Source organism: Punica granatum, chromosome 5 (genome assembly GCF_007655135.1).
Source record: "Punica granatum isolate Tunisia-2019 chromosome 5, ASM765513v2, whole genome shotgun sequence".
Classification (NCBI taxonomy): domain Eukaryota; kingdom Viridiplantae; phylum Streptophyta; class Magnoliopsida; order Myrtales; family Lythraceae; genus Punica; species Punica granatum.
The window spans coordinates 24,634,534-24,662,357 of record NC_045131.1 but is presented as its reverse complement, the minus strand read 5'-3'; the positions used below and the strand labels follow the sequence as shown (position 1 = coordinate 24,662,357).

The 27,824-nt window shown below is 36.3% G+C and overlaps 3 protein-coding genes across 3 annotated transcripts; 1 reads left to right on the top strand and 2 right to left on the bottom strand.

Moving 5' to 3' along the window:
• Positions 1-951: 951 nt before the first annotated feature.
• Positions 952-2,295, top strand: LOC116206635 (olee1-like protein). Its single transcript, XM_031539423.1, has 2 exons — positions 952-1,191; positions 1,375-2,295. The coding sequence occupies exons 1-2, from the start codon at positions 1,026-1,028 to the stop codon at positions 1,716-1,718; spliced, it is 510 nt and encodes a 169-aa protein (XP_031395283.1). The 5' UTR covers positions 952-1,025; the 3' UTR covers positions 1,719-2,295.
• Positions 2,296-2,401: 106 nt separating this feature from the next.
• Positions 2,402-3,807, bottom strand: LOC116206637 (40S ribosomal protein S30). The gene is made up of 3 exons (XM_031539424.1): positions 3,658-3,807; positions 3,420-3,557; positions 2,402-2,649 (listed from the first exon to the last, which is right to left on the bottom strand). Exons 1-3 carry the CDS (start codon positions 3,659-3,661, stop codon positions 2,603-2,605), a joined length of 189 nt encoding a protein of 62 aa, XP_031395284.1. The 5' UTR covers positions 3,662-3,807; the 3' UTR covers positions 2,402-2,602.
• Positions 3,808-14,112: 10,305 nt separating this feature from the next.
• Positions 14,113-15,022, bottom strand: LOC116206850 (dof zinc finger protein DOF1.5-like). The gene has a single exon (XM_031539670.1). It carries the CDS (start codon positions 14,837-14,839, stop codon positions 14,324-14,326), a length of 516 nt encoding a protein of 171 aa, XP_031395530.1. The 5' UTR covers positions 14,840-15,022; the 3' UTR covers positions 14,113-14,323.
• Between the last annotated feature and the right edge of the window lie 12,802 nt (positions 15,023-27,824).

The window sequence follows — 27,824 nt, the reverse complement described above, 5'->3', positions numbered from 1 at the left end:
AAAAGAAAATATCCTACGTGAATTCATCTAAAAAAACTCCATTGTAAAGATGACGAAGTAAAAGTTTGGGAGGAGTCCACCGAAAATAGGGGAGGAGGAGAGAATGGTGGAGAAAATAGGGCAATTTCAGAAATAGAAAGTGAGGCGAAGGGGGTTGTTCATGCTTTATAATAGTGGATATATATATATATATATATATGCATGTATATATTGTTATTGATAGAGAAATATACATTTTTTTGTTAAGTTAATAAAATAAAATAATAGGATAATTCCTTTTATTACAATATGAGACAGGTGTAAGTTTTTATTAGTTTTCTTTAGGTGATGACATATGAGGTATCTCCAAATTCTATTTAGGCATTGATTTGACCCTAATCATGAGATATTTATAGTAAGTTTCAAACTCTTACGTTGAAGGTAAAATCTACATAGTGGTAGCACAACTTACCAACCGTAAAAAAATGAATTATTTTTCCATGATCACAAAGATTATATTTTTTTTTCCTAGATACAATTGGTAATTAAACAACCTATTGTTTGGTATGTACCACTCAGCACTAGGAAGCCTAATGGCTCCCAATTAATCTAAATTCAAGCTAAATGGACCACTAATTAAAGGATAGACCTCTTGCATTTGTGATTTTCTCCATTAATGAGGGTTGAACTTGTGACCTTATTTAAGAAAATAAGCATCCAACCCCGGAACAAACATAAGAAGGTTACTAAATAACATACCAATTTCAGAAATGGATTAGATGTTTTGCCATATTGAGAAAAACTAGTGATGCTCCGGAGCATACTTGCTAGAAATAAAAGAGTAAATAAAGAAATGGTCAAACTAATGTTTTCCCACCACTTAACGACGACCCAATAAACGACAGCCTCAGAGATTTTTACTACCAACCTAAAAATAAACTTGGTCCTGCCTTACAAGAGCAATGTAATAAAGCTCCTCTCCGTTCTCATCATCAATTTATGCTTAAGAATTTCGATAACAAGTGAAAAACAGAAAAGTTTCATCAATGGCCAAATCGTTGAACGCAATCGTCCTCCTGGCCTCAGCTGTCTGCTTCTTGTCCCTCCTGGTCGAGACCACTCTTGCCGATTCTCGCTTCTTTGTGGAGGGCAGGGTCTACTGCGACACCTGCCGCACGCAGTTCGAAACCAGAGTCAGCGAGTATATGGAAGGTATGAGCAGGAGCCGCAAAAACAAGAACATATTGATTTCGATGTACCATTCGTGAAATTACGGCTTCGGTAATGGAGGATTAGCAAAACTCTCATTCCCTGAATGGTCGACACAGTATATCTTAATTTAGGAAGTTATCGCGAAGCAATCTAATGTAGCAACTACTCTGATATTTTTTTCAGGGGCCAAGGTGCGCCTCGAGTGCAGAGATCGTGAAGGCGGGAGCCTGACATACAGCGTCAACGGCACCACTGGTGCAAACGGAACATACCACCTCCCGGTGGACGGCGAGCACGAGGACGAGATATGTGAGATCGTACTCGTAAAGAGCAACATGGAAGGGTGCGATGAGGTCAGCCAGGACACGTACTTGAGGAAGAGCGCCAAGATCAATCTCACGTCCAACAACGGCATCTCCTCTCCCGTTCGAATTGCAAATCCCCTCGGTTTCATGAAGAAGGACCCCCTCCCGGAGTGCGCTGAGGTACTCAGGGAGCTCGGCATGATTGCTGATAGTGTTGCATAAACAAGGGCACATAGACATCATCGATGCCTATATTTTTGTATATAAATAAATTGAGTAGATTACTACTATCGCCATCCGCTTATTTATTAGTAACCGTTTTTATCCTGACATATTTTTGCCACCAATTAGCCCCAAGCGTTGGCATTTCGTCTACCATTTATACCCTTCTGTAACGAAAAAGTAACAGAAAATATAATACCGTCCATGAATTTTCTGTCACGGAGGTTAACGAGTATAAATAGTAAATGGAATGCCAACGTTTAAGGCTAATTGATGGCAAAAATATGTCAGAAACAAAAATGATTACTAATGAATAAATGGATGACAACAGTGGTATTCTACTCAAATAAATTAGTATGTTGTATGTTAGTTAGGAGAAGGGGGTTTTTGTACCCAAATAACCAAGCATTTGGAAGCTTGGATTTGTAGAGCGGGCAAAATTCAGTCCTCTTACTCTCTACTTCGTGGTAGTCGATATTCAGTTCTTTTACTTTTTACTTCGTGGTAGTCGATATGCTAATGTAATGCTAGCATGTTGGCCGTTGTTCCTCGTATGTACAAGAGTTCCAAGTTTTCACTTGTGTATGTCATTTTTCGAAATCCCCTATATTACTCTTAGGTATTCTATGGTCAGAGTGAATAATTTCCCTTCGGTTTCAAACGAAAACAAAGACAGTGTCGTGATAGAATGATCGGAAGTCATAAAAAAGATAACAACTCAAACAGCTTCTTCCTCACATGAATGCTTAATCTGATGGCTGATAAGCGTCATCCATCAAAATGGATCGCAGTACAAAATACGAGTTAGCCAGTTTCCCTATTAAAACACCTCAAAGAAAAGAAAGGGGAGAGTTCAAAGCCGTGAGCCCCCGGCAATTCCATGTTTACTTCTCCGATGAGTTTGGTCCCCGCTTCTTACCGAACCCAACAACTGTCCACAAGAAAGAAAAGTTTAATGGGATAAGAAAGCTTTATCTTTCGATCCATTACAGATATGAATCAATAAGATAAAATTGCCTCACATGTCGTCGAAGCAACATCATGCAGGTCAATGGGGAAAGAGAAGAAAAGAAAGAGCAATATCATTTCACAAACATTGCACAGCACAACAGTGGTAGGTATGCGCAAATGCATTTCATAAAGGCCGACTCAGAACCAGTGAGATATTGGAACCCAAACAGACTATTCCATCTCTCCGTTGATTAGTTACGAAAGGTAAGCCTCGTTTTGTCAACACTTTGCACAGTTAATAAGTTCGAGATTAGCCTCTTGTTTGGATTGCGGGAAATGGAGGAAGCGTGAAGGGGAGTTTGTCTAGGATCCCCCCATTCTGTTGACTACCCTCATCTTCGTTTCCCTACCTCCGTATCCTCCGTTAAGTCCGGACCGAATAACAACAAACTCAGATATCATGTCCAAGGCCACCTACGAATCAGCATACTCAATCGACATTTCAGTTCATCATTGAAGTATGAGCATAAACAGGGGCAACAGACAATACATATATATAACATAAAAAATACGAGGAAAATTTTTAACTTTTTGCAGCAAAAACTTCGACATATGGATTTCCATCTAATCTAATCAATGGACACATAACATTAACACATCCTCCTAGTCAGTGGACCACATCGGAGAAGCACAGCAACCTAAACCAGAGATTCTCAACATATGTCCGATTCTGAGACAGAGATTACTCACCAGCGGTGACGAACCGGCGGTTGTACTGCATGCGCTTGTGGGCGCGGCCGCGAGGCTTCTTCTTCTTGTCCTGCTTGGCCACCTTGGGTGTCTGCCCCCTCACCTTCCCCGCCCGAGCCAGCGATCCATGAACCTTCCCTGCAAAATGCAAAACCAGAGTCACAGCCTCAACATATGTACTCCGTCCATCATTCCGGATGTTCGAACGTCGAATCGAAGTCCCCGTCGGTAAACTTACCCATAGCTGATGCTGATGATGGTGCTGCTGGTCTGGTCTTCCCCGCCGCTTCGATCCGACTGAGAACTGAGAGCAGACAGAGGGAAAGTTAAAGGATGGGGTGAAAGAGTGCGTCAGAGTTAGGGTTATGGTATGTAATAGCTCCGACTCGGAAAGGTGAGTGCGGGCCTGAGATTGGGCCCATGGAGATTTTAATGGGCCTTTCGTCCATAGGTAGGATAACAAACATGAAATTTCAGCCGTTACTCGTTCAACGTAAAAATGAAATTTTAGTGAAGTTTCTGACGCCAAAGTTTACTTGCATATCAATCTTTTTGTTGGTATTTTTTGGTTGAATTATGGTCTCCAAGATGTAACATATCACTTCCAATTAAACTAGTGATTTTTAGTCGTATATTCCATGGGATTTTGACTGAGTTACTTATTCTCAAAATTAGGAAAAAGAATACATTTACAATTTTCATATAATACATCATAGTTCTATTTTAGAATTATGCAAAAATTTATTTTATTTAAGTTGAAAGTACATACCTTTTTCCCAATTTATTTTTATTTGGATAAGTACTTTTTAGATTTAATATAAACATATTTATAAAACGAGAGTGCTTTTAATATGATCAATAAAATATGACTACATATAGCATAAATGAATATAAAGTTGCTTATATTTGAAAGCAAATTGGAAGGTTAGCATAGATTTTAATAAAACACATATTTATAAAATCAATTATCAATTATAACATATAAAAGCCGGCAAGTGGAGACGTGGTTGCGCCACGTAAGTCAAATCACAAACCCTCAGCTCCATATCAACTAACTTTTTAATTTCGGTTAAATGAACTCTTACAACATTTCATTTGCGTTATATCTAACATCTTTCTTATATTTGTCTATATCCTTTGTATGTAATAATATTTCTTGATAATTGAAAAGATTTCTCAAAGTATGTGATTTGTCTAAGTTTAATGTTGCTATGCATCCTACAAATAGGATACAAGAAAATTCATTTAATACATCATCTTTTACCGATCACTGTAATTTTCTTTATATTAAAACCTCTATGTGATACTGCCCTCTTCATATGTATCTATCTATATATATTTTATTTCATTTTCATAAGACTATTATATTAGTTATTTGTCGTATGGACATGATTTCTAATTTTTTCCTCTCATTCACAATATATTTATTGTGTACATTCGATAAAATACATAGTTTTAGGTTCATTATTCTATGTGTATTCATTCCTAAGTTGGAATATGCATTAATTATTTAAGTTTTTATATAAAAAGTGATTAATTATTATCACAAAACGCCTGAGTAAGACTATTATATGTATTTGTTTGTCATGGTCATGATTTCTAATATTTTTACTCTCATCAAAATATTTTTATCATTTGCATTCGATAAAATATATAATTTTAGCCTCATTGTTCTATTTATATTCATTCATCTATTGTAATATGTATTAATTATCTAATCTTTTGGTATAAAAATTGACAAATAATTATCGCGCAATGCGCGAGTATCAACTAGCTTTTATAAGAATAATATTGACAGTAACATCTCCTTTTCATTCCCCGTGTACAAAACTTTGATTGTATTAACAAATCTTTTAATATCTTTTTTAATTAAAATAAGCTATAGTTGCCTAATAATTAGCGTTCTGATATTTCAAAAAATATTGATAAAAGCATTATTAGATGGATGTATATTTATATAATAAACAAGTTTTTGCTCGTGCAGTTCACGGGTTCGCTAATAGACTCATATCTATATATATAAACTTATATGGTTTTTATTGACTTCACTCTAGTAATAAAATAATTAATTAATTTTAGAATAATTGAATCATTTTAAAATTCGCATTATATATTCTCCTACTTATTTTCTTTACATAAATGTTTAGAATATTTTTGTCAATTCTTATCAATATTCCTCAAACTGAATATTTTAAATATTTATTTATTAATATTTTGTGCTTTTATGACCATCTTTCTCAATTTCATTAAAGAAACAAAAATTATTATTAAACAGTCAACTCTAGTGTCACATAAATTATGAGTGAATATTTTTTATTCCCTTTATAATGTGAACTTAGTTACTTTCAATCTTTTAAGTTTTTCCCGATGCATTTTTTTTCAGTTCTGGTCATTTGTATTTTGATTTCAAAATTTCGATAATATAAGTCATGAAATCAGTGTCATAATTATGTATAAATATGAGGGTAGGAAGCTTATATACACGTATGCATGTCCTTATTAAAGATTTGTTCATTTTGCTTTCAATTTGATTTTCTGAAAGGCTTAATTGATAAAAAAAATAGAACCCCACATCAGTGATAGTTAAATCCATAAAAAAAATTGTCCTATTGTGCAAAACTCACTCAAGATATCCAAAAGGCATGCTAAAAATTAAAATTCAAGTATATTTATTTTGCTTGTAATATATATATATATATATATATATATATATATTAATATTTATTGCACGTTGCAGGAAGGATTTCTCTTCACCGTTCCGTGCCCATGACCATGAAGATTAGAGTGAGTAATTTGTTCCCCTCCTGATTTAACTCGCCAAATGATTAGATAGTTGTTAGTTGTAAAAATAAAATACAATAATCAGACTATATAGAGATACTACATTAAAATAGATACAGTTTTACTTCACGAAAGAAAAAAAGAATAAGCAAAATTTAGAATTTCACTAAAAAGTTGTGAACTAGTTATATAAAAATGTAAAACGAACTTATATAATGTAGAATAAGATTTGTAAAAATATCTAAGTAACTTTTTTTTATTAAGTTTTGGTACTTGCTTGTAATATTTTTTTTATGAGCGCATTCAACTAAATAATTAGTATATATTTAATATGGCAGTTGTTTTTGGCTTTCCAGAATAAATAGTTCCTGTCATTTAATTTGATAGGAATAGGGGGGAAGGAGGAGGGAAGAGTGATAGTGGAAGATCAGGATGCAGAATTATCATCCATTGGAGCAAAGAAAGGTGTGCAGAAGGCTGTGGAGAATCAGATTGAGAGGTATGGTATTGCCTAATTTGGGGCTCTTATACCATCAAAGGTTGGATAGAACGTATGGCTCAATCCTCACTCAACTTGTGAGGTAGACTGTATTCAAATATATATAGGCACTGCATGGAGATACCTAAAGGAAATACATAAATGTGATCAATATATACATGCCTAAAATACAACAAATAAAAATGGTATACTATGATTTCGTATCATCTCTTTTATTAGAAACAACTGCGAAAATGTTGTTTATTCGGGTACGATGAAGAAAAAACAGATCAAGGTGAAAAGAAACATGACAATTTGTACAGGGAAAGAAGGAGACTCAGAGAGAGCACGAACCGAGAGAAGAGCAATGAGAGGGGGCATTCCATTTTAAACACGTTGGTGGAGATTCGTAAAATTTTTATTCCTGAAAATTTCCGCTCTTGACGGGGGAAGAATGCTTCTGTCTTGAGGAGATAGCCAACCAATAGGATGAAGGTATGAACTACTATTTAGAAACTCCCATAACAGGACCGCCATATGTGGAGAGTGGTAGAAGAGAAAAAGTGGATGCATGATGGAAGCGGCGGTGGCCAAATCAGTCCATTGGGGCAGGGTAGGGCAGGCAGGGGGCGGGGTAGGATGTTTGTCCTGGGCTCAGCGTTACAGGCCTAATTGTGTATTGTCTTCTAGGAATCATCTACCACAATTGGCAACCGATTAGTCACTTTACATGTAAAAAAAAAAAAAGCATGAAAAGCGATCTACGTTTTTTTTTTTTTTTTAGAATAATTAATAGCTACGGATAGTTAATAGATATATCAAGGTTGCCTAATAAATTATTTAATAAATTTGAGCATAACGAGTTCTAGTACAGTATTAAAATAAATTGAAAAAAAAATCTATTATGCAAAAGCAAGAAACACCGTTATTAAAATTAATTTTTGAATAGGCAAGTCAATAATAGAAATGTAATTAAATTTAATATATGTACAAAAGATAGAGAATTCCTAAACTGCATTGAGATAATTGAAGAAATCATTTTATGCATACCAACTCTCTCTCTCTATAAATACATATATATATATATATATATATGTGCGCGCGTGCGTGTGTGTACACAGAATTGGAGGATATCGAAGAGCAAATATTTTCAAAGGAAGTTTGATTACCTTACAACAAAAATATTCGAAAAAATTACGTTGGATATAAATATACATGGTGAAATAGAAAAAATAGAGTTAGAGACTCCTGGAGAAAGGAAATCAAGAGAACGAAGAAGGCATTTGTGCGGATGGTGATCCAGCACTTCAAGAAGAAAGGAACAGGGTGACGCGAGATTAAGCACGAGTCGGGAGTCACCACCATCTGTTTTAGATCCGAAGATCTAGGGTCAATGAGTCGCTCGAGTCTAAGGGATATATTTATACCTCCTAGGTCTATTAAGGTCATGGTCTTACAGAAGCAGAGTTTCGGGTTCGACGTCCCATTACGATCGAGTTTTCTCGATTGCCCAAGAATTGGTACTCCACATGTCTATGGGTTGTCATATTTTAACCTGTTTACCCTGTGATTAAGGCCCTGGGATTAAGCCTCCGTACATCTCATACAATTTGACTCCAAAATGGAAAACGGGAGAATAAGGCTGAATGGACGATTTCAAATCACGAGAGGGTGGCTTAAATGCATAATATGCCTTGCTCATTACTTTTAGGTGAGTATGAGATTACTAATGATTAGGCTTAATCCAATTAACAAATTGCAAATATCAATAGGCCTAAGCACTAGAAATGTGACTCAACATGCGTCTTTCGATTTTTTCATGATATATTCAGTCAAATTGAATGTGGGCCTAGACAACATGCTTCTTGAATATCGATTTTACTCTCGAATCGAGTGAATTATCCTAAGCCTAACAGGTTCATTCCATGGGCCACCACCCTCATGATCAAAATAATCCACTTAGCACAATCCTCGTATCTCTCGAGACCTTACACCGTTAAGCCCGGGATTCTTACAATTCTGATCGAACAGAAAGAAATGAGTTTTCGCTCGTTCTCGCCTACCCAACCCAAATACATAAAACGCTAAATCCTCTCGTTTATCTCTCTTTCCAACCTAAATCACTCGAGCGTACATCAAAGAAAGGAAAAATAATTTCAATTTTGAGATTAACGCAGGTGGGCCAATATCATCTCATGCTCACTGTGAACTTGACACATCTCCGTCAAAATCGGATTTAATTACTGAAACTGTGACAAAACGGTTATAATCGAGGATAAAACATTTTAAGTCCAATTTAATTTTAAAAATGGGAAAGGAGACTCGGTTCAGCCCAATGGGCCTTTACCGAGCCATATAGGCTGAAATAGGCGCAACGGGTTGAATCAAGCCTGCATTAGTTGTCAGACTACCACAACGGCCTGGCCCGACCCAAGCGACCCACTTAGGTCCCAAAGGTCCGGTCGGGTCGGGTCTGTGTTGGCTACACAATCGCTTTCCCGATTCAGATCGCACTCAAATTCTCGAGTTCTTCCCAATTTACGTATCAAGTCACAAAAATGTCTATCCTAAACAGTTCGGGCCCGATATCGCGATAAATTAAATCCAATTTTAAATTGAGTTTACATCATTAATCTAGTTCATGTGAGAGTGATTTTTTCAGGAGTTTAGGGGAGTTTCTTCAAAATTATGATGCTCCGTTTGGTTTCGCAGTTAAAATCACAAAAATTTTAACTTTAACTGTAACTCAACACACTACACAATAAAAATATACATTTCCCAAGTCAAAAATTTTAACTATAATTTTAACTCAACACACTACACAATCATTTGTCCTTTTCCACAATCAAAATCAAAATTACTTTAACTCTGAAGCCAAACACACCGTTTAGAAAATATGAGGCGATGCTTCTCATAATTCTGATGAGTTACAAATTCTGTTTCGAACGTATGATGTCTTTATGTTTTGACTATGCGCGTTTAGAACTCGGAGTAGAGTTTCAACGTCTGATTTCGAATCAGAACCCATTGCCAAAATAATGAGGAACACACCGGACTAAAAAAATAATTCCAGATAGCTCTATTAATTGGGTTAATGAAACCGTTTCGAGTGTCCAAAATGTGATATACACACCTACTCTTGGTGCGAGATCCTTCTCCGGCATAAAGATATGCCTCCCGCTGTGGTCACTAAAAATCTATTTTCGGATTTCGATGAAGGAAGAAAGGCAATTTCTGATTTTCCAATTAAAATGGAAGAATTTATTTTTCCTCCACTTAAATCCATGTGGGTTCTTTCGACATTCCTCTAAACTAGGGACTTCGTGCGGAGGAAGGAATTGAAAAATAAATGAAGACCTCAAGAGTTTGATGGAATGAACAAAAGTGGAATTTCATTCACTAAGAGATGCAAACCACGAATAAATGTTGATAAAAAAGAAATTCAAATCAAAGAGTCTTCGAGGATGGTCTACATGGGACGAAATGGCTACGCTAATGTAGTTTAGGCCCGAGATCTTCGACTTAGGGACAACCAAACCGTCAAGGACGGGATGAACCACTACCGTGTTGAGATGTCCGGACGAATGACTGCGGGATTGAACTCGAACCTCCTGGACGATTCAAACTAAAAGGACCGATGTCACTGAAGACAAGGTTGGCCACCACTGGTGTATGATTGTCCGAGTGTTTGAAGACGCGTCTTGCCACCAAGGGATCGGTTGCTCGCATCTTGCCACCACAAAAAAGCGTTGGCTCGAACCGTTTACATTACATCTACTTCTAAAATTGGGGCCGCGAGGTGCCAAAGATGAAAGCTACAAAATAATTCTGTTAAAGTTGATTGATAAGTGTGTCCATCTGAAGCATTGACCACCCTTTATAGAGGCAGACCTCAGAGCAATTATTCCTCAATTGTGTGTGAATTGCACATAAAGCCGCTTAATGGATAAAAAAAAAGGGCAAAACGTGTTAATTTTGAATGGATAAATCCAAATAACCACCTACGAAGTGGTTTATATGAGCAAACTGTGATACTGCTCCTAAAGATAAGGCCACATGTCAAAAATAACACGTCTTGCTAGCCTTGTTGCCTTTCATCTTATCTCAAATTGAGACAATAGGGAATTACTAGATATCACTTTATTTATCTCACATCCAAGATTGTAATCGCATGGGAATTTCCAAGGATACAGTCGAGGAAGCATGATCCAATGTTGCGAGTACGATGACATACTCAATATTTATCACAAAATTCATATATATGTGGTTTGATCAAACGGTTCGATCTCAGTAAAACGTCGCCGTATTGAATTTGGCATCATCTCTGAGTTCGAACCTGGGGGATTGCTCATGGTGAAACGATATTACTCCTTCTAGGAATAATTTAGGCTCGTTTCTTTGGAGAATTATGATTATGTTCATGGGCTTGTAACACAATCAGGAGCTGACATGTGTTTGCGGATGAATTTTTTGGGAAATTAAATTTATATCGGTAATAGATGTCCCCAGCAGAGTGAAAATCGAGCTAGATTTTTACTCCACTAGAAGCGTCAATTCCATGATAAATTTGCAGACGTTCAATTTCAAATTAATGTAATAACGATGGTCCACTTGAGGGGCGGTGACTCTTGGAGAAACATTTCAACTGTGTTTTCAGAACTATTACACCGTAGACGTGCTGCAAAGGGAGTTTCAAAGATGACAAAATAGATATTATTGACTAACATCAGATTTATATCGTTATGAAACTTGAATTAGAATAGTTAGAATTCAAATCCACACATATAAACTCATATATATACATTATGTATATATATCTATTTGCCAGGGAACCAAGCCAGCATGATGAATTCGAAGCATCTAACTTTAAATTCTCACCCATATATAATATAATAATGTTACTTTTACAGTGGCGTTGATGGCCACGTGTATAATGATGAAGGGAGACACTTCTAATCTGAAGTGATTCTTTAAGGAGCTTAGGGGAGTTTTTTCAGAGTTCTGAAAATCTGAAGGGATGCTTTTCACCATTCTGATGAATTAAAGATTCTGTTTCGACCTCTAATGCCTTTGTGCTTTTCCTATACGCGTTCAGAGCTTGAAATAGAGTTCAAACGTCTGATTTTGAATCAGAACACGTGACCGAATTAATGAGGAATTCATCGGACTAGAAAAATAATTCATGATAGCTCCGTTAATTGGGTTAACGTAACTGTTTTTGAGTGTCCAAAACGCAATATACATACCGACTTTTAGTGCAAGATCCTTCTCCGACTTAAGGATATGCCTCCCACCGTGGTCGGCAAAAATCTGTTTTCAGATTTCGGTGAAGGAAAAAAGACAATTTCCATTTTTCGTTTTCTCCGAAAATTGGAGAGTTTCTTTGCTTGCCAATTAGATCCTTGTGGGTTCTTTTGGCATTTCTCTAAACCGAGGACTTCGTGCGGAGGAAAGATTGGAAAATAAATGAAGAATTCAAGAATTTCATGGAATGAAAAAAAAAATGGAATTTCATTCACTAAGAGATACAAATCATGAGTACATGTTGACAAAAAAGAAATTCAAACTGAAGAGTCTTCAAGGATGGCCTACACCAGACGAAATGGCCACGCGGATTTCCCAAGAATCTCTCAATATAATTTCCTTATCAAAATACACTCCCCTCAGGTTTTGCCTAGTGATACTCTAACCTAATCTTGATTAAAATAGACACTCCTCCCTCATTCTTAATAGTAAAATTGATAATCCACCATGTTGTCAATCTTGTCCTAATTCAGAAAAATTATTTTGGTCCTTAATCTTTAACTTGTTTTTCAATTTTATCCTAACTCATACTATTTTTCAACATTGTTTCAAGATGACATAGTTAGTCCACGTTTGGGTCATATTATTTAAATCATCAATATATATGTTGACATGCAAATTTTTTATGGATGAAAAAAGTTTGAAAATAAAAGAATAGATAAAAAAAAAATAATGCTCATAACTACTCTATTCGAGATCATCGGTCATTATTAAGGTGCTCAATTACCTATGGCAGATTATTTGCCATTGGCGAGGCTCTACTTGTAACATTGACATTTTAAATTAGGACCTCTTAAATCTCAAAATTAGGCCAATGTTATAAACCATAAAAACAGTCGTCTGTAATTTCGTGAGTGTGTTGGTGGCATTTACTGCAAAACATGAGTGTTCGATATGGGGATGATCTCTCAATGTCAAATATAATGATTCTGGGTATCAATCACGAGGAGTGGATGTCTGGTCGTTGGACACCCTTACTTTAGACAGTTGAGAGCTCTCATAGTTGTTGACGAGTTGTTCTTTTCTTTTTCTTTTTTTAGTTAATTTTTTTTTATTTTTAAAAACTTTACACATTAATAAGTTTATCGAAAATTCAAATAGTATAATCAAAGCAAATAAATTGTGTAACGTTGAAGATCAAAGTAATTCAAAAGAACAAAGATAATATGAAAGTGAAAAGAAAATAAAGGTTGAGGGTCAAAAGAAGTTTATCTTATTAAGTCAACAAAGTCAATGGAGTGGAATGTTTATTTTGATTAAGAATGAAGCAGAGTTTCATGGCGCAAAACCTCATGGGAGGAAGTGTATTTTACCTAGAATCTTTCTATACTCCCAAAAATATAAAGACTCCTTAATCCAAATATCTACCAGAGTTTCCTAAACTAAAATTGCTTGGCTCTCGCGAAAAATCCCGAAGAGAATGAAAGCTAGTCAGTTCTGGTAAGCTGATCGGGTTTCGCGGGTCCAGATTGGGCTGGTTCAGGTTCGGATCTGCTTGTGCACTCAACTTCAGTCGGTCGTAACTTTAGTCATCCCAACTTGAAACGACAAACCGTTTGAACCTTGTGCTTCTCACTTGCTAAGCTTTCCAATGACATATAATTTGCGCCATTTTCCTCACATTTCACCCAATCAAAAATACCAAGAATTTAGAGGTTGCAAATTTCGATTAACTAACTCAAATTCAAAATTAAATGGATCAAAAAATAATCGAAACTTATAAAATCTATGAAAGCTCAAATAAACAAGAATTAAACTAAAAACCATTAAAATCCATTCTAAGCTCGATAATTTAGCACCAATTAAGCCGTAAATGTGACCCTATAACTCTATTTTCATATTTCATAGAGTTATCATCCATTAATTATTTTTTAAACTTTTTTTTCATTTTCTTGCTTTGGCAAAAATCAACAATTAATTTATGTTAAATAATTAGCAAATGAATAATATCAGTGTTGTAATATATGTCTAATTTCCCCCCTTATAAGATTTAGCATATCCCAATCATGAACATAAAATCACAATTATATATTAACTATTTCAAATTTCTATATTTCTAGAGATACCATGTCGGATGAAGCCTGACTTCAGTAAACTACTAAAATTGATCAAATAAACTTTAGAAATTAATAAAAGCAAAGAATCTGATACTTCATCTAATTAAAGAGCATCTGTTAAATGCTTTCCCAGAGAATTAGTAAACTAATGCCAACCTGTACATTACACTGATGAAATTCGATTTACACAGTGCAATTATCCATCTTTTATATTTCATACACATCTTTCAAAATCTCGATGATCATGGAAATAATAAAACCACAATTGATTGGGTAGATCAAATTTAGCAGCTTTGGTGATCACCGATCATCGCGCTCCGTTGCCTCTTCACAGCCGGCAAAACTTGCTGGAAACTGCCCTGTGCCGACATCAGATGCCAGGTCTCAGCTGCTGCTGCTGCCGCCACAACCCCTTCCAAGTCAAAGTATTGCTGGACCTCTGAAGCTTCATAAAGGCGGGCACTTATGTTCTCCGCAAACCCAGGTAGCCCCGGCCGACAAGGTGGCTTATTTTTCCGACGACCAGCTCCCACGGGCACGTTCCTAAGGGCCCCACCAGCTGTCCAGTACCTTTGGCATCCCCTGCAGAAGTGCCGGGGCTGATTAACGTTGTAGTTGTTGAAGTAGCAGAACTTGGTCTCCATGCTCTTGCACCTAGGGCAAGGGATTATCTTATCGGGTCTCTTCAACTCAGCAGCAATCTCCTGGTCAGACTTTTCAGGCGAACCATTGTTTGTTTTCTTATCCTGTAGAGTAATCGTTGTGCCAAACAGTTTGATTCCAGGGGTAGGGCTCTCCATCGGCAAAAAGGCAACAACAAAAACCGGAAGCTGTTTATGTAATCCTAATAATAATAATCTAAACAATACAATTCTTTCAGTTGGTGAGGTATGTAATGCGATGGTCGATCGGAGGTGAGTATTTTTCCAGGGGAGAGAGAGGGAGGGAAGGAGGGAGGGAGGGAGGGAGAGAGAGGGAGAGATGTTGGTTAAGGAGAGAGGAGGAGGAATTATTAGGTATAAATAGTGAGAATGGGAAGGGAGTGTGAGAGAAAAAAAAAGTGCAGAAAGAAAGACCAGAAAAGGAAAGGGCCAGCCAGGTCAGAGCAGCCAAGAAACAGAGAGGTGACTTGCAAAAGCATTAATCTGTATGAGCTTTCTGTCCAATCATTACTCCATGTCATCAATGCCTTTCTATCTATTTAGGGTTTTGTGTTATATTATCAGGAAAAAAAAAAGATATTATCATGTATCCATACTATATACACACGTAAGCTCCAATACCATCATTTTTGGTGATATAATACACACGTAGCCAGGAAAAATGTTTTACCTAAAGATTAACATAAACAGTAGCTTGATCAAATTAAATCTCTTTAATAGGTTATATGTTTTGAATACTTATTGCTTAAATTGGATACAATACATGACTGATGGTCATGAAAATCACTTGCAGATTCGATCGTTTCTCTTTGGCTGGTACAAGTGTAGATAGATCATAGATGCCATTTCCAAGGATGATAAAATATTGCTGAGTTTCAAGATTGGATTTAGCATATCCTTTAAAATTAACTTCATAAATTCCCAGCAAAAGAAAGAATATATGAACCTTAGGAATAAGTATACTTCTGCGAATCAACTTCATAATTTATTAGTTTTCATATTATTCTCTTTCTTTTAATTTTTTCATCTATTCTTGAAGCATCTCATTAGATTCTTTCACAAAATTCTAAAATTTTCTCTAATATTTTTAGAAATGGCAAGAAAAATGGGAATAGTGCAGTAACACATTTTCATGTCTAAGAACCAAAACATTACAGGTTCAATATACTGGCCAATGGGACTACTGAACCCCATTATTTAGATTTCTATTTCCTTGTATTAGACCGATATGTCTCTCTTATAATAGAAAAATGAGAAATTGCTACTGATTTTTAGATAAATATAAATATAAGGGACAAATATTAATTAAGATATATAGCAGATAAAAGGGAAGAAAATAAAGTGAAAAAGTAAAAGAGGAACCTCACTTGATGGGATGATGAACTTAATATAAAGTGCGACCGGGTTGCATGGAAAAAAGATTTCAGGTGCTTTTTTTCTTTGAAGACTTTGTTCTCTCTGTGCTTTTGCTTTTGTGGGTGCTGCTTTAGACTTTTTATGCCCTTAAAAAGAGATTTAAAAGTGCCCTTTAGCATAATAAATCTCTAGACAAAAGCAAAAAGCTAAGCCAAACCATTGTTGGGCGTATTCGATTCTTCTTTATAATACCTGCTATAATGATAATTTCATTTACTTTTACGTGTGCTAATAATATTCCTTTATCATTTTTTACTTATTTGGAATATAACATTTTCCCGGTTATCTAATTTTACGAAGAGTTAAAATTTTGCACCAATTACATTTGTCCACACGTTCTGTTCGTTATCGATTACATGCATTTGAATTTTTTTTCCCTTTTGATTATAAAAATACCCAGAGCTTCGTACATAATACAGAAAGGAAAATAAAGGGGTATAGCCTCCATTGATGAGAATCAATGGCTAAATATTTTACTTATTAGATACCGATTATGTATATGCAGATAAATTATCCATATCAAAATGACTCTGACTTGATATAACAATTATTTGTGAAACTGATAACCATCTCAAGTTCAAAAGGATTTTTCCGTACCTGGATTTTCCATCTTATGTTATCATAATTTTCTCGATCCATAATGGTAATTTATTAAAAAAATGTGTTTTTTCTAATATTAACCTCTTACTCCTTTTTCTTTTACATAAAATTCCTAATTATTTCTGGATAGGAGAAAAAAGAAAATGACGAATAAACATAGCCATGAACTTCATTACTGCAGAGAGTTAACTTAGAGTGACCCCATATTCTCTATTTCTATTATATTTGAAATAAAAATATTATCTTTAGTAATAATATTCAATCCAAAGATTAACCAATGCAACGTTTCATCTAAAATAAGTTGTAAGAATTAGTTAAAATGGCACACCACGCTGTTAATATATAAATATAATCATCCTATAAAATGTACCGGTGCATAGGAAGAGCGGAATATATCGTATAGGGATTGATTAAGATTAAGAAAAAATATATATTGAATGGAAAGATGAAGTATAAAAGGAGTGTTCATGTCTTCTATTTAGGATATTAAACGTATTAAATTGAAAAAATATCTCATGTTTCGAGAAATGTTTCTAAAATATGCAAAAATATTAGATTTTTCAGAAACTTATATTATTATTATATCATTATATAAAATAATATGTATAGATATCTAAATTTCATAAAATATAATAAAAATTCAGAATGTCAATTCGACATAGAGTTGAGGATTTTGAGCTTCACCTTCTGTGACACAACAACAAGCACGGCTCGCGTTTCGAATTTTATTCATTATTTAATGGACTGACAAGTACAGAGCTGAAGCTAATATTTGTTTAGTTGTTTCATATGGTTTTTTGACCATTTATATGATTATGAGCCATAAGCTTCTTGACAGATGGCGGACTTTCATCTGACATAATTTAATCAAAGATATAAAGAGAAAAGAAAACAAAAAGGTGAATACGTGGGTTAGTTTTATTTTCTAAAACAAAAAAGGGATTAAGTGATGAGCAATGACTTTAAAGTTTGATGCGTCTAAATAATATATTTTTGTTATCATTTTTTTCTATTTTGTTTGGCCATTATTTCTTTTCTGATTAAAAGACCTTCTTTTCAAGTTTCAATGAATCTGATGATAATTAATCTTAATTCGCGTATAATCTTTTAGTTAGATAATTAATTAAATAACAATAAATCCATATAAGATGGAATAAAAAATTTATATAAGTTTATGCTTTTAGGAGTACAATAATTAACTTATAGGAACTGTATTTTTTTTTAATATGATTTATCAACCCTGCTTTAGTTTAGGAGTGTTATTACTAACGGAAAAGTGTTGAAAAATTTTGCTGAAAAAAGTAATTGTCCATTTCAAGGTAAGTTCGAGTATTTGGAAGTCAGTGATTTAAAATTGTTGAAAGCCAAGTAGGTAATTAATTAGATAAAAATCAACGGAAGCAGTTTTGGTAATTACCTTTGGACTTGCTGATAAAAAATCACATTTACGATTGCTCCCCGAACAAATTCGTAAATTATTAAAAAGAAAGAAAAAGAGATATTTAGTCAAGTGACAAAGCTTTTCAGCTGCAATTTCATCAGTGAAAAAGGAGTTTAAATATGGGAGCAACTTTAATAAAGGCATCTTTACAAATAAATTATGGGATAAAAGCAGCCTCATTTCTAGCAACTTTCCCCTTATTTTTATAATGCGGACAAAGGAGCATTTCCCCCCATTTTGATTGGCAGGAGCTGCTCTTTTTCTTTTGGGAATGCTTTGGAAGTCCCTTTATTTTGATGAAAGAAAAGAAATTCAAAAGTAGATTTAAGGGCAATAGGATTTAGTGCTTGCCCTTTTGATAGATGGGGCTCCCCTAGCTACTTCAATATCTAAATCATAGTTCAACCAAAAAAAGAAAAGAAAAAAACATCTATATCATAGTTGTCAAATGAGCAATTATTCTAAGTGGGATTAGCAAGAAAAGAAGAGATTGGATGTTAGAAAATCAAGATTTGCTTTTCCTCTACCATCTCTTATTTTTTCGTGAATCCTAGTATCCGAAAATCCATTTGAGTACCGACTAATCCAATTGACTGGGTCGGTTCACTAAGGGATAAAGCTCTCCCAGTGTGAAATTTTTCTCAATCGAACATCTCTTATGGCAAAACCGCTATCAAATTGAAGATAAAAAGACACCTTTTTCGTGGGGTATTTTGCGCGTCCAAAGGCCAGTATTGGGATGACTAATTTTGTTTGAGAATATGAACGAATTTGGAGTTGGTTTAATTTTTACTTGGTTTAACAGATTTATTTATATATCTATATATAATATTAAAGCAGATGCAATGTGCAGGAAGGTGTTATCTGGGATAAACCTAAGTTATATATGGATGAGTGATTTTTCAAGTCACCACCAATATTGTAATATTGTTGGGCCATCTCAGTTATGGTAATTCAAAAGTCCCTATACTCATTGGAAGTCTAAAAGTCGTAGAGTCATATAACTTACAGAAATTCAAAAGTTTCCAACTCATGAAAACCTAAAAGTCACTAATTCATGGGATGATGATCCCCTATTTTCTACTTGATGAGCATATATTTTACTCTCTTAATTTTCTTAATTGTGGACCTCTTAGTTGCTGGTATATCCACCAAATACTTCTGTAGGAAATAGGATTTGGTGGTAGTGGACTACATTGTTGTCGTCTTTTGTTGTTGTTATTGTTATTAGTTTCTACGTTTTTATTCAATGCTATTCTGATATAACTAGTACGATTATTGAAGGTTGAGTCCAAAGATTTAATAATTTGAGTGTACAGTAGCCAATTGTGAAACCAACAAGGTACTATTGTATATTTTGATATTATCGAGATAAAGTTGTATTTTCATATGTATATATGTAACCATTATTTGAAATTGATATTTGCGGATCAATTAATTGCTAAATATTAATATTATATTTCATAAAATATACAAGTTTTACAAAATATATTGTTCGTTAAGCGGAGCAACTGGGATGAAGTATGTTTTTTACATTAATTATTCAAATTATATTATACATGTGTCATTTTTTCACTTCCCCGCAGTTCTCTGGTGTATGTTAATTATGATCTTTCTCGGTTGAACTTCAATCTTTAGGTTTTGCATGAATTTGCACCAATAATTTCCTTTTAATAGTAAAACAAAAGGGCTTCCATTGATTTCATATATCTAGCCAAACAAAAAAAATTAAACCACAATATATATGAAAATTGCCAAAATAACTTATTGATTGTACTATGAAGGGTTTTTTAAACTGAAATAGTAAAGTCATATTTTACGGAAATTGGATGGATAATCAACAAGTGATCAGAGATGAGGGACAGGTTATAAAATTATACGATCCATATCAAACAACACAGATTTAATCAATAATTATATGTAACATTTAATATAGGATTCATATTTTTTATATAGGACGATGATTATTACGATATTAATGGTTAGGATTAGAGATATGATATTTCTCCAAAAATGAGCTCTCGAATTCTCCTGAGGTATGGTGAGTAGTAGCACCGTGATTCTTTAAAAGGGAGACTCCTTTTTCTTTTTATGAAAAGAGAGAATTCTGACTTATAAGATTAATTTATTAGTAGGCACCCGTTTATGATCCTCTTGGAACTAGCAAAAATGGGAGTGCCCCAAACAATTACTTCAGATATTATATGAATTGATGACTTAAATAATGAACCATAGTGTGATTGTGATTATAATAATTTATAAGAAAAGAATAAGGTAGCAAGCAGGTTAGTTGCTGTTGTGGCCCTTCGTTATCCACTTGCTTTAGATTAATAAGGCAAGGGAAAAAGTCTTCCCTGTATGTCTTTTCTTTTAATGGAAATATCTCAATTTATACTAATCACGTCCAAGTGGTAAAGATGAAGAGAATAGTGAACAAAAAAAAAGTGCAATTGAGGTGGATTGGCTTAGGTAATAAGGTCTCAGTTTATATTAATCACAGGTAAAGATGAAGAGAATACTGAAAAAAATACAAGATTACAACAAAAGGTAGTTCAGTTTAGGTGGTATGCTACATGTTTTCCTTAAATAATGTTTTAAGTTGGGATTTTGTAAATACAACATGATTGGGAGAGCTTTACCTGTTATGGGACTGATCAAATTATGAAAGGGAATACCATATCCACAATACTAAAACACCATCGACATTCGCAGTCGTTCAACACTGCAGAATTATACTGGTAAATAAAAATCTAGAAAAAAATATATTACATATTATACTAGAAATTAAGTGGCTAAATAATCAAATGAAAACTAAGGTATCAAATGAAAAACTTTTCAAAATATATAATTCTATCTCTATAATTTTTTTATATATATAATGGAATAATCAAATGAAAACTAAGAGATCAGACGAAAAACTTTTCAAAATATATTATTGTATCTCTATAATTTTAAATTTATTTATTTATTTAATGGGCTAAGAAATTAAGTGCACTTACTATCAGACTTGGCAATGAGCCAGGAAATGGACCTAAGCTAAATATTAGATATATGAAGATTAGAGTGTGGCTTTCATTCCTTTTTTTTTTCCCTCTACTAAAATAATATCCATATTGCGACAGTTTTCGAAATTTAAAACCGTATTCACATTATAGCTATTATGTACGTTTATGCGTAGCAGAAATTGTGTGGGTATCTGGGAATACGGTTTTTATCTGCATCTTCGTCACGCCTAGCTACTTGCAGGTATCACATAGCCTTGGATTTTTATTTTTTATAGGTAAAAGTGATATATGACTACTAGAAAGAGGATACATAGATATTGGGATAACCCTCAAGGGGCATACCAAATGCCCCTCAATTACACATAACGAGTAAGGAACTGAATTTGAGCAAAAACCAAAATGGCCAAGACGTGGGCATGAGGGTTATCCGTTCTAGAGATCCATATACATTTCCAAGTAGCCTTGGAAACTTATCAGGCGAAGTTCACATACCTTGCTCATATAAGAGAATTATTATCCCCAATTGCAAGTGTGTGGAACCGAATTTCGTCTCGTCGGGCTCGCATGCCTGCGCACGATCGCACGGCTTAGGAGTATTCACCTTATCGATGGATGCGTGATGGAAGCGCGTAAGAAGGAGTCTCCACTACCTGTTTATGATCCGGAGGTCGAGAGTCGGTGAGTTGTCCTGGTCTAGGGGTAAGGAATAAACCTAGTTGTTAAGGTTTATAGTCTGTCGAACCGAGGTTCCAAGTTCGGGGGTTTTGTTACGAGGGGGGCTATATCTCGCACGCTCTGTCGATACTCTAGTTTGTCTAGATTTGTCGTTTTTTATTTGTTTACTGCTTGATAAGGTTTTTGCTCGTCTTGCTTGGTTCGATACTGTAAATTCGTGAAATAAAATGTATTCAGATTAAGAGGCCGAAAGAGGAGTGGATCCATGCGTCAAGGGATCGGTCCTCGCATCTCGACTAACCGAACCATGATGGTCAGTTCACCGCGTGGACCGGGCCTGTGACTCATGTGGTCCCACTCGTCTCAGGGACCCGTAAACCAACTCGATCGATTTCGACACTCGGACCTCTCGCTAGCCGACGGGGATCATTACAAGAATAAATATACAAATAAATTCCTCACAATGTACTCTCAAACAAATACAAATTACATCAAGCGAACCCCAGTTGGTTCACGTTCAATCAATATTCCCCTCACGTTCACTGTGTGTTTGGAAGATCGAAATTGAAATTAACGCAACGCAGGACCGAACAAATAAACAAACAATGGGGTTTTGTTATTGCCGAATTTACGTAAATTAACTGATTATTAACCGGGGTATCTTGACATGCAAATCCTACCCTAAAGCAAACAAGCATGGTGATGGAGAAGGCATGTAGCATTCGGCGTTATTTTTGTGGACCTGACAAACATGAAGTCTGTGATCAAGTCTCAAATGTGTGGGTTATTTTTAAATTGTTCTGTATCATGACAATGTGACGTTAAAGATTATGACAAGAGTGTTTTTGCCTGAAACCCAAAACCTAACCCTTTGCTCGACTATTTACCCGTATTTAATTAAGTCGAGTTTGTAATTAATCTGTTTTCCCGTTGTACGGACCCGAATGTGGACTCTCGTCGGGGCCCGCATACGCACTTTTGGATAGCACGACTTGGGAGTATCCACCTTCCCGTGGGGACGCGTGACGGACATGCGTGAGAGAAGGAGTCGCCACTTATCATTTTACGACCCGTAGGCCGAGGGCGGATAAGTTACCCGGGTCTAGGGGTATGAAACACCTAGTTTGTTGTTAAGGTATTGATCTGTGCGGAACAGGAAAATCTGTGTTCAGGGGTTCATGTTACGTGCAGGCCTATGTCCCGCACGCTCTTTCGGTACTCTGGTTTGCTAGGCTTGCATGTTTTATTATTTACCGCTTGAATTAAGTTGCACTCGGCTCGCACGTTTTGACACCGGAGATTCGGTGAACCAAACGATGTCGGTTGAGAAGCCGAAAGAGAAGTAAACCCGTATGTCGGGGAGTTGGTTCACAATCTTGCGTTACAGTTCATCGAACCATGGAGGTTGAATCCCTGCGTGAACCAAAACCGTGAATTCTTGGATTTACTTTCCTTTGGGCAAGCATTAAACCGATTCGATTAATTCGACTCTCGGACCGTTCGCTTACCGACTGGAATTCTTACAGAATGAATGTACAAAATAAAAGTCTTTACAATACTCTCAAAAACAATAAATAAAAATTACAAATGGCCGAATTCCAGTCGACTCGCGTTCGGTTATTATTCCGCTTTAACTCACCGTGAGTTTAGGGAAACACCGAAAAACTGAAATTCAATGTACGCTCTCACTGAATAGGGCGTTGGACCCTGTGATCGATGATTAGGGCGTTGGACCCTGTGATCGATGATTAGGGCATTGGACCCTAATATCATTCAGCTTAGGGATCAGGCTCGACCCGCATGACAAACAAGTGCGAAAAGATAACAAGTAACAGGTAAATAACAGACAATGTGTTTGTATTCACCGAATGTACGTGGATTAACAAGTTTATTAATCCAAGTGTGTTTTTACAAGCAAATGCCTTATGCTAAGCAAACAATGCGTGCCAATGTTTTAGCATTCGGCTTTAGTTTGAGAACCTGACATATCGGGTGTCCGTAGTCAAGTTTCGTGTGTGTGATTGTTTTTACAGTGATTCGGTGTTGTGACACTGAATTACCATTGAATTGATCCAAACTTGTATTTTGACCATAGATTTGGAACCTAGAGTTCCGCCTAACCATTTTCTAGCATTTGGTTAAGTCGAATGAAATGATTAGTCAGTAATTGTAATTTTGATACAGAATACCCAACTGACATCTTAAACGATGCTAAGATGACGCCAAATCACAAAATGATGTTCTTGCCCTTGATTTGAAAATTTATTTTTCAGAAAAGGAGAACAACACAATACGAATTTGAAAGTATAAGGGTTTTGAAAAGGGCATTAACACCGTTTTGTAATTCGTCGACACGAGTTACAAATTAATGTCCAATTCTTGCAAAGTTGTTTAAATTGAATGAATTAACCGTGTGAACGTCCCGATTAACCTGTTCGTGGAATTAATGCTTAAGGTTATGCTGAATGCATTAATTATGAAAACGATTCGTGACTCAACGACCAAGACGATTCCATAAGGATCGAGGATAATTTGGTCCAATGACCGAAACTACCCTCGTAACCGAATGGACCCGAATGAGTCATCGATACTCGAATCCATGCATGCTTTGTTTTGAAAAGACATTTTCATGCGATATTGCGACGATAATGTAAATTGCAAATTATACAAAAGCCGAGAACGGACTCAAAACGGGAAGAGGAAGCCTCATGCAACCCGTACGAGTCTAAGAGGCTCTCGGTTACTTCTCCTTGGAGATAGCCGAGAGGTCCCATGGCCCGAATGGGGTTCCATGAGGTTTCCCCATCTCGTTTCGAATAATTTCTCACATCTTAAACGACAAACATGATAAATAACACAATTAAACGAAAGTCGGTATTGCCATGATTTGAATAACGCATTCGAACATGCAAACATACACAAACAAGTTATTTTAGGAATCGATAAAACAATACCGACTTTATGCATGTAAGAAAACACGAGAAAACTCAAGAATCGAACTTGGATCGGGCTAAGAAGGTCGTTCTTAACCCGAGGAAAGCAAGCCAAGTCTCGGTTACCTCTTCTTGAGGTAAACCCGAGAGCTCTTTTGCTTATTTCGGGTCGGGAAGGTCTTCTGAGGGTCGATCCAAACGTTTCCCGACATGCTAACATGTTATATGATGACGAGCATGAATAATATAACTTGAAAGTGTATAAAAATTAAGTCTTGCAAGTTAAACATGCATAAAACGCCATATTACTCCATAGCCATGCAAATAATGTAAAAGGTTCTAACTTCTCTAAGTCGAGAATGTTTTACCTAGCCTCGGGATGCAAGGAAAGAGTCAAGGAAGTGTTCAAGAGTTGGATGACTCAGTTGAACGCTTGGAAGGGTGCTTGGGTGTAAGGGCGTGCACGTTCGGGGAGCTAGGCACACGGGGCTAGCGTGCGCAGGCGTGCGGGGCGTGCGGCTGGCATGCACGGGCACGCGAGGCTCGCGGCTATGCGCGGGCGCGGGAACGCGGGGCGAGCGGGTGCACGGGAAGCGCACTGTTCACCCGAGAGCAACGATTTTCGCCCGTAATCCTCCAAATGGCCTGAAACAATAATTTAAAGACTTCAAATGGAAAAACCAAATTCACCAATGAACTCCATGGGTCCAAAATGAGTGGGATATGGAGTTTGAGAAATTTTGAACTTAGGTCAAGATGATTAACACTGGCTTCCGACTTAAGAACTTCGGGTTTTGTTGAGGTTTTCTTTTTGGTTTTTCAAAGCTGAAGCTTGCTGGTTTTTTGGTGTTCTTGGCTATGGAGTTTGAGAGGTTTTCTAGAGGGAGAATGCTTGGAGAGAGTGTGCAAGAGAAGAAGTCATTAACTTAATCACTCTTGGGCAATTTATAGGCAAAGTTAATGAGCAATTAAGTGAAGAAAAGCTTGATTAAGGCAAGGCTGAGGGAGATCCGAATTTTCTAAGCAAGATAAGGATGAATGTCATCCAAGTATTCTTCATGGAGAAGAGTTAAGAGCATTGAATGCATGGATAGTGATGGTTGAGTGCAAGAAGGAGAAAGCTAGATATTTTGCATGCAACTTAGCTAGCTTTGTCTTGAGCAAAAGGGAAGAAGATGTCGTGGGTCCCGCTTGGGTTGGAGTTGAGTTGAGAGGAAGCTCGAATCTCGATTGATCGCGCATTCGAAGCTCGTGGTTCAAATTGAACGTCGAATTGTCAATATATGTGAGAAAACGGATTTAATGAGCCCAAGATTGGCACTTTTCGTGGAAAAATGCCTCGGGTCCGTATGAGGCTCGAAAGCCGGTTTTGCTCATTATAGGTGACCAGAGCGAAGTTGTCCGCTTCTGACAGCATATCTTGTATCTGGATCTCACGTTGGTCATTTTGACATGAATTGTCAAACAACGTGAACAATTGACCCTTAAGCCGGTAATGCAAATGTGGAGCCGGAGATGTCCTAGGAGGTCGAAACTGGATTTCTCATATTGTTTTCTGAGTTGCTTGGGCGCTCCGGAAATCATTGTGATCTCCGTTTGTCGAGATTTGATCTCTAAGGACTTGAAAAGTGTATCTGAGACCTCTAAAGCACTGCTCGGGAGGTCTAGATGAGTTGTGTGATTCATTCCGGTGATTCCACGTTGAGCCTTGGGAAGGCTAGCACTGTATAGGGTAGGCACCTAGCATCAAGTTTCCGTAAAAGGACCTCTGGATATGCATTTCCATTGAAAATGGCCATTTCTGCTCCTCGGAGGTTACTCGGGAAAATGAGAAGGGTTCTACTGTCTGGTTTGCCCAATTGTGAATGTTTGCTGGAGTTTTCAGGGCAATGCAGTACGAACTTCGTTTGTCGTAATTCCGTCAGATCAATCTTCGGTTATGCATTTCCGTAGAGGGGTATGCCCGTTTTGTCACTTAGAAGTCATTTGGAGTGTCTGTGTGGCTTCCAAGAGACCATCTGAAGTATTGCTCGTGCTCCGTATGCTTGTGGGGCATGGCCGCATCTGACATTTGGAATTAACTCTTCTATGAGAAACCAGCATTGTTGGACTTCCATTGAAAAGTTGTCTGTATACAGAAAGTTGTTTTGTATAGAGCAGATGATTCGCAAAATGTGTTTAAAGACACTTTTCATCAGTTTGGCATTGGAGTGGATTTTTAGAGTCCAATATTGGCTATCTTCCAATGGTCGAGCGAACTATCGGAAAATAAGACTGTCCATGTGATATACTGAAAATGCCGGTTTTGAACGTTGTTGAGCTCTCTAGTCACTCCGTTGGCTTCTGATGACCAAGGCCGTTCTTTTGTCGTGTGCATATGTCATCTGCTTGATTTTGCTGACTTGAGGTGAATAGTGATTTCTCACTCTGTGGAGCCTTCTTCTGTGATAATGCTCAAGTCGTGGTATTGTTTGTTATTGATGGACATTGTTTGACTTGTGGACCAAAATGGGGTGTTTACACCCGTGTTTTGACCTATTCTAAGCACAAAACTACACTAGGGTGACGACGGGACAAGAATCGGTAATCATGCCCTTGAACCGGAAAATATGTGTGTGCATGGAAAATCAAGATTACGTGGCACGTATCTCGATACTTTTGAAGTTGTGAATTTTTAAAAGGGCATAGCTAACAGTTTTTGAACTATCGACGCGATTACAGATTATTAATCGGTTCGTGCAATTCATTTAAAGGAGTGAAGTGATTTAATTTAGCCAAGTTTAGTGTCCCAATCATCTCATATGTTGAATTTTAAGTTAATTAAAAATTTGTCGAATACTTTAGTTTACGGATTTCGATCCGTCGGAAGGGCCATTAGTGGGCCGCCCGATAAACTCTAATTTCCGACCGTCTTGGGGTTAAATCCAATTTTAATCAACTTTACGTGATTAAACTGATTCATGTGAGGTTTTGATCAAAGATACATTCAAACATTCCGAGCACACGGATAAGGACAAAACTATCACAATAAAATAGAACACAGTCGCATACAA

Bases quoted from the DNA above. Each gene is read 5' to 3' on its own strand.
- LOC116206637 (XM_031539424.1), bottom strand. The intron at 2,650-3,419 runs GTGAGTAATCTC...TCTTGTGGACAG, and splicing joins CCGCCGGTTCGTCACCGCTG to TTGTTGGGTTCGGTAAGAAG.
- LOC116206850 (XM_031539670.1), bottom strand. From the start codon at position 14,839: ATGGAGAGCCCTACCCCTGGAATCAAACTGTTTGGCACAACGATTACT.
- LOC116206635 (XM_031539423.1), top strand. From the start codon at position 1,026: ATGGCCAAATCGTTGAACGCAATCGTCCTCCTGGCCTCAGCTGTCTGC. The intron at 1,192-1,374 runs GTATGAGCAGGA...TATTTTTTTCAG, and splicing joins AGTCAGCGAGTATATGGAAG to GGGCCAAGGTGCGCCTCGAG.